The sequence below is a fragment of the Triticum urartu genome, chromosome 4A (assembly GCF_056163025.1).
Source record: "Triticum urartu cultivar PI428250 chromosome 4A, HENAU_Tu73, whole genome shotgun sequence".
Classification (NCBI taxonomy): domain Eukaryota; kingdom Viridiplantae; phylum Streptophyta; class Magnoliopsida; order Poales; family Poaceae; genus Triticum; species Triticum urartu.
Genome location: NC_141876.1, coordinates 574,194,156 through 574,205,282, shown reverse-complemented (window position 1 = coordinate 574,205,282; position 11,127 = coordinate 574,194,156). Strand labels below are relative to the sequence as shown.

Sequence of the window (11,127 nt, the reverse complement as noted above, 5' to 3'; positions counted from 1 at the left end):
TCAATTAGCTAGTGTTTGGGCTTAGAAAAAGCAGTAGCGCATCAATGTGTAGCTATTTAAAACATTGGAATTTTCCGTTTAAAAAAACTTGGTACTTTGGAAGATACACGTGGATCCACTAATCCAGCTTCCATGACACATCAGCAACCATTCTTCTATGGACACATCAGCACTAACCCTCCATTTGCTAATCCTTTTGATTTTGCATGCATGCCATTTTTATTCTGCACTCATAATCCTTCAAGCCACCATAATTAAAATCTTGTGGTCGTTTTTGATTAGCCACGGCCCATGGGGTACTGGGGTAGCCCAATAGCGTTGGCTCCACTTTCCTCGGATCCTTGGCTCCCACCTCCCAGTGAGAGCAATTCACGTCTCCACACTAAGGAAAAAAAATCAACAGATTTCTCTGTGTGATTCTCTTCCGCTTCCGTAACCGAGGGATGAGCCAGTCTAAAGTCTAAACAGTTTCCTTCTTCAATTGGTCCGGTTTAATCCCAATCATAAAACCGCACAAGGGGCCGCATGTGGCCATTGGGTTCACCTCTTAATTCCCTGTCTCCTCTCCTCTCCCGATCCATCCATCCATATCTCTCCCATCTTTCTCTCCGCTCAAGCCCTCGACTACATCACGGTGCACCGCGCCTCTGCCCCCACCTCCTTCTGCCGCCCGCCCGCGCCTTGCCGCTAGGTTAGGTCACCCACGAACTACTGACGCACCACGCCGCGCCATCGACCTACGAATCTATGATCGCGGAGAAGTTGCAGATCATGGGAGAGAGGCCACGCTCTGCCTAGAGATGTCATCTGTGGTGCCATCTTCTTGCATCGCCCGTGTGGAAATTGGTAGGTGGCCGATTTGGCCTTTCTTTTTGCTCCCGTGGTTTCAAAATTAAGCTCACCTTCTATCCTATTTCTGTTAGTATTTTTTGAATTGTCCTATTTCTATTAGTGAGTTTCGCGATTGACATCTTTCCTGATTCGCTTGGTACAAATCAACCAACAACAGATTGGTCGCCAGAGGCGGAGCTACCTCAAGTTACCGGGATGCACAGGCATTAGGGTCGGAAGAAAATCTTAGTACGGGTTACCATCTCTATAGTGTGTGTAGAAGGTAGTAACAATGACAGTGCATCAGGTGTAAAATTGCAAGAGAAAAACACAACCTCGTAAGCTGTGATAGTGGACAGCAGGTCTGATCGCTGGTGGGCAAGGCAGGTCTCGGCTCTGTACGACTGAAGGCTTGCTAGGCTAATTTGAGAATGAGGGTCACAGCGCGGTAGAACTGGATCCCTGTCAGGCTATAATTGGTACAAGATTGGCACATTCGTAACCACAAAATTCGTTTGATTTCTCACAAAGTGGCACATGTTTGCGTGGATGCTTCAGCTCTCTATAACCTAGGTGACAGCAAGGCATCACATGGCCAAAGCACGGACGCTGCAGCCTGCACTCAATCCTACAGCGGTCGAGCATCCGTGCAGCGCCGACCTGGTAAGCTCCACCAGCAATCCTTGTCAAAAGACATCACAAAGAACACACCCTAATCATATTAATGATTAGTTTAGAAGTTGTTTTTCCGAAGGTGTTTATATTCATACATTTTTTCCTACTTCCCTTCACAAACTTTTCGTGAAGTGGAGAATCCAGTTTATTTAATATTTTAGTGGAAGATTTATTTATTTAGTCTCTGCCAAATACAGGTACATCGGTTTTTTTTGCGGGGAAATACAGGTACATCGTTGATCACAAATGGACACATATCTTCCCAAACGAAAAGCAACATCACAAGAAGTCCAACCTCGCACTTTTGAATTTCCGTAACCATCGAGAAGAAAATAGCAGGAGGTTTATTCCCAGGTTACATTTATTATTTTCACTTCATAATTTGATGTCACATCTGGTTACTTTACATGTACTACTATGCTGGATTATAGGTAGGATGAATTATTCTACTACCGTCAACTTTCCCTTACGAGTGGCATCAATAATTGTGAGTGTATTAACTCACTAAGAACTTGATCGTCCCTTATTTGTTATCATATGGTGGTGTGTCGTTTGTTTTTCTGAATTTTATATGCAAAGAATTTTTAAATACCTTACCGTCAGAGGGATTGAACTAAATATGTTTGCACCATTGTTAAATTAAGTTGTGTACCAGGGTTGATTTTCTCCAGCTCGGCCCTGTTGATCGCCACTGCTGTACACGCAACCAGAGTGTCTACCATGTTGACCGCCAACACCAGTACGCAAGAAGAAACCTTCCCCGGTGGCGGTGAGGAACATGACGAAGTTGTCGGTGCATGAGTGTATCTACGAAGTGAGGCCGGTGGGCTATAGCTTTGTGGTGATCTTTTAGCTGTAACTTCGAAGTTTTCTTCCCTTGCAAAAGAAGCGGAGCTGGTAGCCTACATATTATTTTTGTCAAATAAAAGACATTTGTTCATTGTTTTCCTAATTCTTTTATGAGAATTAATTTACCAAGTAAAACACTAAATTTAGGCAATATGTCCCGCAGCAACGCGCGGGGAATCATCTAGTTTGGACAATAGGATAGTCAAGATACACATCAGGAAATTTGGTATTTCTGCCTCACCGCATGAATGCACCTTTCCAGCGGTGTAGAATATCATTTTCACTGGATCCAGGCAAGATAAGCCAGGATCCAACAAACGGTTGTTAATTGTTTATGATTGGCTCATTTTTGTAGGCTAGAGGGGCCTAGCGTGAGCAAACATTACAGTGACAGGACCTTAACGCTCCGTTATAAACTCCAAGATTAGAGGCCAGGTTCTAACATAATCGATCTTTAGGGATTCACTCGCCGAGGTAAACAATTACTATCGTGCATGACTAGTTCTGATTAGTTCTGCGGTGTCACGTGTGCTTAACTACTCTATCATTTCTGTCTCGATGTTGCACGAGCTAGGTCAGTGGCAACGACGTACGGATCGGTCGATGCTCATGGACGACATGGACGACTCTCGCCTGTTCATGCAGTGGGCGGTGAGCACACTGGAGCAGCAGGATCCAGGAGGAGCCGACGGCGGCAGCGAGAAGAGCGCCGGCTTCCCGTGTCTCCAGGCGCTCCGCGATTCCTCGGAGCTGACCGAAGCACAGAACAGTCTGAGCTCCGGCGATGACACCAGCGGCGGTGGAGGAATCATCACTCCAGCCCCCGATTCGGCTGTGCACCAAGGCAGTTGGTCCATGTCGTCCCCGACCTCGGGCGGGCCGTTCGCGCCCCCTGGCATTAGCAGCACCGGCACCGGCACCAGCAACGCCCTGTCCATGAGCTGGAACTTCGGCGCTGTCTTGCCGCCGCAGCCGGTCAGCAGCGGTGGCGGGGGCACGCTGGCCGCCGGGGCGCCGCTTCGTTCCTGCGTGTCACAGCCGACAAGGAGGGCATCCACAAAGAGCACGCCGTACGCGCAAGACCACATCATGGCGGAGCGGAAGCGCCGGGAGAATATCAACCAGAGCTTCATCGAGCTCTCCGCTCTCATTCCCGGCCTCAAGAAGGTCATTGAATATGACAAATCCCCCAATCTTTACTACATTTCATAATATTCCTCCAGGAAACGCTTCATCAATTTGGTTCAATTACTTTGGATCGATCAGATGGACAAGGGGACGATTCTTGCCGACGCCACCATATTCGTGAAGGAGCTCCAAGAGAGGGTAAAGTACCTGGAGGCTGCCGGCGGCAACCACAGGAGCGTTGAGACCGTGGTGCTCGTCAGGAAGCTGTGCCGCCCTGTCGCGCCAGACGTCGGCGAGAGCTCCGCACGGTTCCTCTTGGCGGCCGGGACGCCAGCAATTGGAAACCAGCTGCCGGAGATCGAGGCAAAGCTCTCGGGGGACAACGTCATGGTGAGGATCCACTGTGAAACAAATGGAAAAGGTCTGGTCTCCAGGGTTCTTGCGGAGGTCGAGGAGCTCCACCTCCGCATCGTCCACAACGATGTGATGCCGTTCACGGCGTCCACCGTGATCATAACCACCATGGCAGAGGCAAGTTATGATGAGTAATACTAGCTGGCGTACGTTACCACGTATGCACACAATGCTCAATTGGAATCGTTAGCTTGATTTGTACCCTGTAGAAAATTCAAACCTAGCTACTAGGCTAGTACCATGAAATAATTGAAGGGGTGTGCCATTGTTAGAACATGTCTACAGCTCAAACTAATAAAAGTGTTGTGGACGTATGCATCTCACGCCTAAAAACCATAGTAATTTCTTCTCTCTTTTTTGTTTTGCGGAGAATTTTCTTCTCTCTCATATGTTGGAAATTCTGTAATCCTGTCGCACTAGTTGTTTAGGTTTGGTTTCAGCAAATAAACCGGTCCATGCAACGTGAGCCTGTTCACGGCTGGATCGGAGCAGTAGCTAGGTAGTTAGCACGTTCTCTTGCGCGTGGTCAAGGATGTGGGATGGCGCGCCCGCTTAGCCTGGTCATGGCGCAAGATTAGGATCAATCTGTTAGTTTACTTGAGCTGTTAAATAAGAGAAGAAACAGAAAATGCTGCAGGTCGGATGCAGCGCAAAACCTCCCTCTTTCTCGTGTGTGTGTGAGTTCATCGAGCCCGTAGTTTAGCTACAACAAGTGGTATCAGAGCCTCCGATCAAGGGCTGAGGGCCATGGCTGGCGGACGAGGTGCACAGGCGCCGGCAGGGACGCCGGTGGTGGATCAGCGCGCCCGCACGCAGAGCCGCGGGCGGAGTCCTGTGCGGCATGGTGGACGCGTTGTGGTCGTCCGAGAGAGCACCAGGGAGGTCGGCGGCAGCGACATCGTCTGGCCCATGCTGACGCGGACCAACTATGCCCAGTGGTCCGTGGTCATGATGGTGAACCTGCAGGTGAAGATGCTCTGGGACACGTTCGAGACGGGGGATGCCCCGGTCCGCGAGGATCGCAGTGCGCTGGCGGCGATACTGCGCTCCACGCCGGAGGAGATGCACGCGTCGCTCGCCACCAAGGAGACGGCGAAGATGGCGTGGGACACCATCAAGATTCAGCGCGTCGGCGTTGAGCACGTCCGCGAGGCGAACGCGCAGAAGCTCCGCAAGGAGTTCGAGGCCATCTCGTTTCGGGATGGCGAGACGGTGGACGAGTTCTCCATGCGCATCTCAGGGCTCGCCGGTACCCTCCGGTCGCTCGGGGACACACTTGAAGAGGTAAACTGCTCCACCTGCTCCGGAGGCGACGCCGGGCAGGAGGCTTATGGCGTTTCGCTCCGATCGTGGTGGCGAGTTCAACTCCGCCGCGTTCCGGGAGTACTGCGACGACCACGACATCAAACACTGCACCACCGCCCCTTACACACCATAGCAAAACGGCGTCGTCGAGCACCACAACCAGACGGTGGTGGAGATGGCGCGCTGTCTTCTGAAGAGCATGGGCGTGCCGACGATCTTCTGGGGAGAGGCCGTGCGCACCGCGGTCTATCTGCTGAACCGCGCGCCCACACGCAGCTTGGATGGGCGAACTCCGTACGAGGCGTGGCACAACCGGAAGCCCAAGGTACATCATCTTCGTGTGTTTGGATGTGTTGCACATGTGAAGCGCCTCGGCCCCGGCATCGACAAGTTGGCCGATCGCTCGACGCCCATGGTCTTCGTCGGCTACGAGGACGGCGCCAAGGCCTACCGGGTGTACGATCCGACGATGAAGCAGCTGCGCGTCACGCGCGACGTGGTGTTCGAGGAGCACCGGAGATGGGACTGGAACGGCGGTGCCGATGCGACGCCTACGCCGTGCGCCACATTTGAGGTGGTGTACCGTGACCTGCCGACCGGCGAGCACCACGATCTGGGCGCAACACCGCAGCCCGCCACGCCCGATGGACCAGGGCTGGACAGCCCACCGCAGGCAACGCCGGGCACGCCGGCCCCGCGCTCCCACAACTGGGTGACGCCACCGTCACATGACACAGGACGGCATGACGCGGCGGCCGGCGCTACGCTGCGGTATAGGCGCATGGCCAGCATCGAGCAGGAGCTCGACGACGCTTGGGAGGAAGAGCAGGTGGAGGTGAACCACCTCTTCTTGCTAGCCGCGGAAGAACCAGGTGGCGTTGAGGAGGCAAGAGGGGATCCTAGCTGGAGGCACGCGATGGAGGATGAACTGGACGCGATCAGGAGCAATGGCACCTGGGAGCTCGCCGCGCTCCCGCCTAGTCACGTCGCCATCGGTCTCAAGTGGGTTTTTAAGGTCAAGAAGGATCCAGCTGGCAACATTGTGAAGCATAAGGCGAGGCTAGTCGCGAAAGGATATGTGCAGCGGCAGGGGGTGGACTTCGATGAGGTCTTCGCTCCAGTGGCGCGCATGGAGACCGTGCGCGTCCTGCTCGCGCTCGCCGCACACTCCGGGTGGCAAGTCCACCACATGGACGTCAAGTCCGCGTTCCTGAATGGCGAGCTGGTCGAAGAAGTGTACGTGCACCAGCCCCCCGGCTTCATCGACTCCGACAACGAGAACAAGGTGCTCAGGCTGTGCAAGGCGCTCTACGGGCTGCGCCAGGCCCCGCGCGCCTAGAACGCCAAGCTCGACGGCGAGCTCACCAACCTGGGCTTTGAACGGAGCCCCTTGGAGCACGCCGTGTATCGAAGGACAACTGAAGCGGGCGTCTTTCTTGTCGGCGTGTACGTCGACGATCTGGTGATCACCGGCACTGACGAGAAGGAGATCGAGAACTTCAAGGAGCAGATGCACCAGCTGTTCGACATGAGCGACCTTGGTCTCCTGAGTTATTACTTGGGGATCGAGGTTAAACAGCGTGAGGGCGTGATCACGTTGTGTCAAAGCACCTATGCAGAGAAGGTGCTGGAGCAGGCAGGTATGAAAGACTGCAACCCGAGCCACACGCCCATGGAGCACCGGCTGCAGCTGATCAAGGGCGACATCGGCGGTGGCATCGACGTCACCAAGTACCGGAGTGTTGTTGGGAGCCTACGCTACCTCTGCAACACTAGGCCGGACATCACACACGCCGTCGGCATCATCAGCCGGCACATGGAGGCGCCGGGCGCGCCGCACTGGGCGGCGGTGAAGCAGATCCTCTGCTACGTCCGAGGGACCTCTGGCTATGGATGCTGCTACAGAAGGACCATGGAGGAAGCCGAGCTGGTGGGGTACAGCGACAGTGACCTCGCCGGCGACATCAACTATCGCAAGAGTACAACTGGGGTGGTGTTCTTCCTCAATGGCAGCCCAATCACATGGACATCATAGAAGCAGAAAGTCATCGCTTGGTGTTGTCGAAGTGAAGGGATCTTAGACAACAGGATTAGGTGGTGATTTGTTGGAAATTCTGTAATCCTGTCGCACTAGTTGTTTAGGTTTGGTTTCAGCAAATAAACCGGTTCATGCAACGTGAGCCTGTTCACGGCTGGATCGGAGCAGTAGCTAGGTAGTTAGCACGTTCTCTTGCGCGTGGTCAAGGACGTGGAATGGCGCATCCGCTTAGCCTGGTCATGGCGCAAGATTAGGATCAATCTGTTAGTTTACTTGAGCTGTTAAATAAGAGAAGAAACAGAAAATGCTGCAGGTCGGACGCAGCGCAAAACCTCCCTCTCTTGTGTGTGTGTGTGTGAGTTCATCGAGCCCGTAGTTTAGCTACAACATCATATACACTAATACACAAGGACGTGCGCTAGGTAAGGGTGTCGCCTACAATGGCTGACTCGGTCTCACCATGTAGTATAGGCCCTGTTTGGTTCATAAGTCCTACGACTTTTTTAGTCTCAACTTATAAGTCTCAAGTCCCTAAAGTCCCTACCTGTTTGGTTTCTGCGACTTAACATGGACTAAAAAACCATATTACAACTATAAGTCCCTATAAGTCCCTCCTTGAGAGTCTTATTTCATATGTCTCAAATGCCCACTTTAAGTCCCTATAAGTCCCTCCTGTTTGGTTTAGATGGGACTTATAGGGACTTTTTAAAGTCCCTAAAGCAATAAGTCCCTGGAAACAAACACCCTCATAGTTGTTGTTAATACGACAGGGGCAGACGCTTGAGGGGAGTGGGGGGTAGGACCCCACTCAAAATATGAGATTCCAATAAAATTTCTCTGTACTTTTAGAATTTATTTTTTTGCCGATGGTACTTTTAGAATACAAATGCTAAAACTCTATGTATTTATACAAAATGCCCCATCACCCCCACCCCCACCCCACTCATGCAGTCTGCCCTCAGTCAGAAATGTAGTTTGTAGGTCCAGCCCTAGTTAAAAGTTTATACTCTCAAGAGTCAGGCTAATTAAGAGTCACACACTCACAATCTCTTTGGATTGAAGGACAAACAATGGAGTTTTGAAAGATTTTGATCAATAGGAATTTTCCTATGGAAACCCTTTGGTTCATAGGATTGAGGTTGCCAAATTCGTATGGAATCCATTCCTATGTCATTCATTCCATAGGAATCTCAATATGAGTTCAAACCTCATTTTATTTTTCCTTCCAGGAGTCCAATGCACTTGCACTATTTCTCTCTCTACCATCTCTCTCAATCCTCCAAAATAGATGTATTTTCTCCTATGCACCATCCAAAGGCATAATTAATGGAATTCATGTGTTTGTAATCCGGTAGGAATTCTCAATGCATGTCATCTCAGTCCTACGTTTTCAATTTCATGTGATACAAACGGTCAATCAAACTAAGACCTTATCATATAAATTTGTTTATTGTCGACCCTAGATATATATGATGATGTGAAGGGAAAGAAGAGTCAACAATGGATTCTACTTCCTCTGTAAACTAATATAAGATATTTTAGATCTAACATGTAAACTAATATAAGATATTTTAGATCACTAATTTGTAAACTAATACAAGATCTTTTAGATCACTATTTATCAGTTTACTGAGGAGTACCTTTTTAGATACCTTAAGTGGTTATTCCAGAAATAAGATTTAAACCTTACTTTCATTTACTAGGTACCATAGATTCTCTGTTAATGTCAATTATATTGCTAATGTAGTCAAAACCATGGTTTGGGGTACCGGGCGGAAAATTTGGTTACCGTCCGGTACCCGTGTTTCTCGCTATCCCACGAGAAAGCTGCGTACCGAGCAAAAAAAATCGAATTTTTTGAAAATTTTGAATTTCAATGGCGAGTCTGGTCAAGTAGGGGCAGAAACTGATCTAAAACATGTAAGCTGCTGTGGTCTGGTGGTAAACATGGCCGTCCCAACCCCATAGGGGGAGAACCTACCACTGCGCCAACAACAACTTCGTCATCTTGTTGAGCTCAGTACTAATATATTCCTAGCTCAGAAAATTTTGAATACAAATTACGTTTAAAAAATTCGAGCGGTATTTCCTCGGAATTTCACGGTAACCGCGGTATCCGCGTTTCTCGCACACCCTCGGTATTTTCTTGGGATTCGGTAGCCAAAACGTTGGTCAAAACTAGTTTTTGTGTGTGGGAGTAGTCAAGACTAGTTAGATTATGTTGTACAGTACCCATTGATTTCTGCAAGCCACCTTGTGTTTCAAAAGTTTAATTTGCGATATTTTACAATTCATTAGTTGTGTCCAGTGTCTAGGAACACAGAAGTATTACACTATGTTGATTGAAACTACTTATATGGTCTGGTATTTCGTTATATTATCAGAAATAAACGATCAAATAGTTTCTTGTAGAGTGCAAGAGTCCTATTAGAACGTGTACTATATACGTGCAGGAGCCCCCCACCACCACCAACACACACACGGCCAGCATCTCTCTCTCTCTCTCTCTCTCTCTCTCTCTCTCTTGCTGGAGTTTCTTTGGGGGGATCAGATGGTTGTTAGCAATGACTTAGAAATAGCAACAATATGTTGACAACGACATTGGTAATGTAAAATGCATTTTCTACAACGGGTGGATACATCTTTATTTTACTATATGCTCCATGACCACTCTAGATTTTTTTAATAAATACATAAATATAGAAGTTTACCAATCTATAACATGCACACATGCAAAGTATAAGATAGTAAGACAAATAACTGTTAAGTAGCAACTCAAAATCTCCTTGACACTAAAAAAATTTAGATTGTTTCATTTAGAATTAACTGTAGTGGATTTAAAGTTTCCAAAATATTCAAATAGTACTTTCTTCGATCCAAAATTTAATTAGGACATGGCACATTCTTCAAGATGATAATTTGACCACCAATTTATGCACAAACATGTTCCCTAACATTTAAAAAACTATGCACTTTTAAGGTATATTTCATTATAAATCTAGTATTGTTGATTTAATGTTTCAGATGTTAATTCTCTCTTTTTAGACAATAAACATAGAAATGTTTGGCGGACACAATTGTAAAAAGAGTTAAACTTCGGTCTGGAGGCATTTGGTAGCTAGTAAGCATCAATCTCTTCAGAGCAACAACAGAAAACATTGTAGTATTTTCTAATTGTGGATGTTATACACATATCTACATAGATGGGAACTAAACATGACCAGCTACATCTGTTAGGCTACGGCTTTAAATTTACAACTTTACCGTTCAGGTGGAAGAGGGCTTTACCGTCAACACAGAGGATATTGTAGGAAGACTCAACTCTGCACTGTACCAACATAGCATCAACAATATTAAGACTTGAGAATCAAGAAGACGGGTTTGTATACATAACAGACATAATTTATATATATGTCATATGTACATATATACGTGCAACGACCATCAATATGATGTGAAGGTCGGGTTTTCCCCCCTTTTCGAAAAAATTGGTGTAATGACCTGATATGCCATGCATGGTTGGATGCATGAGAACCAGGCTACAAATGGAAGATGTATAAGCCAAGTTGTGACGATCTAGAGGATGGTGGTCATTCATTTGCTGGCCTTTTAGTGCACAATCATTATATATAAAAGTTGGTAGGAATCAAGCTTTTTATTGGTCCACTTGGCTAAGCTCTAATACTTATTGGATCATGGCGCCCTTACAAACCATGCGATTACATACAAATCGTAAAGCTCCAGCCCATGTATAGAAGATCTCTCAAGGAAAATAGCAGTCTCTCACGATAATGGGCGACAAGGGGGGCCCGAAGGGCATGGTAGTCATCCGAAACGTTTGGTCACCCCAAATGTTAGGAGAGGAACAATGTAATATATCACTTTGG

The 11,127-nt window shown here is 48.3% G+C and overlaps 1 protein-coding gene across 2 annotated transcripts; it reads left to right on the top strand.

Moving 5' to 3' along the window:
• Positions 1–2,759: 2,759 nt before the first annotated feature.
• On the top strand, positions 2,760–4,474 carry LOC125554250 (transcription factor bHLH19-like). 2 transcript variants are annotated; one of them, XM_087519845.1, is made up of 3 exons: positions 2,760–2,829; positions 2,930–3,522; positions 3,622–4,474. In XM_087519845.1, the coding sequence occupies exons 2-3, from the start codon at positions 2,959–2,961 to the stop codon at positions 4,030–4,032; spliced, it is 975 nt and encodes a 324-aa protein (XP_087375971.1). In that variant the 5' UTR covers positions 2,760–2,829; positions 2,930–2,958; the 3' UTR covers positions 4,033–4,474. The 2 variants fall into 2 exon arrangements, with proteins under 2 accessions (XP_087375971.1, XP_048573785.2); XM_048717828.2 differs by lacking the exon at positions 2,760–2,829 and having other exon boundaries at positions 2,840–3,522.
• Positions 4,475–11,127: the final 6,653 nt, after the last annotated feature.

Bases quoted from the DNA above. Each gene is read 5' to 3' on its own strand.
- LOC125554250 (XM_048717828.2), top strand. From the start codon at position 2,914: ATGTTGCACGAGCTAGGTCAGTGGCAACGACGTACGGATCGGTCGATG. The intron at 3,523-3,621 runs GTCATTGAATAT...TGGATCGATCAG, and splicing joins TCATTCCCGGCCTCAAGAAG to ATGGACAAGGGGACGATTCT.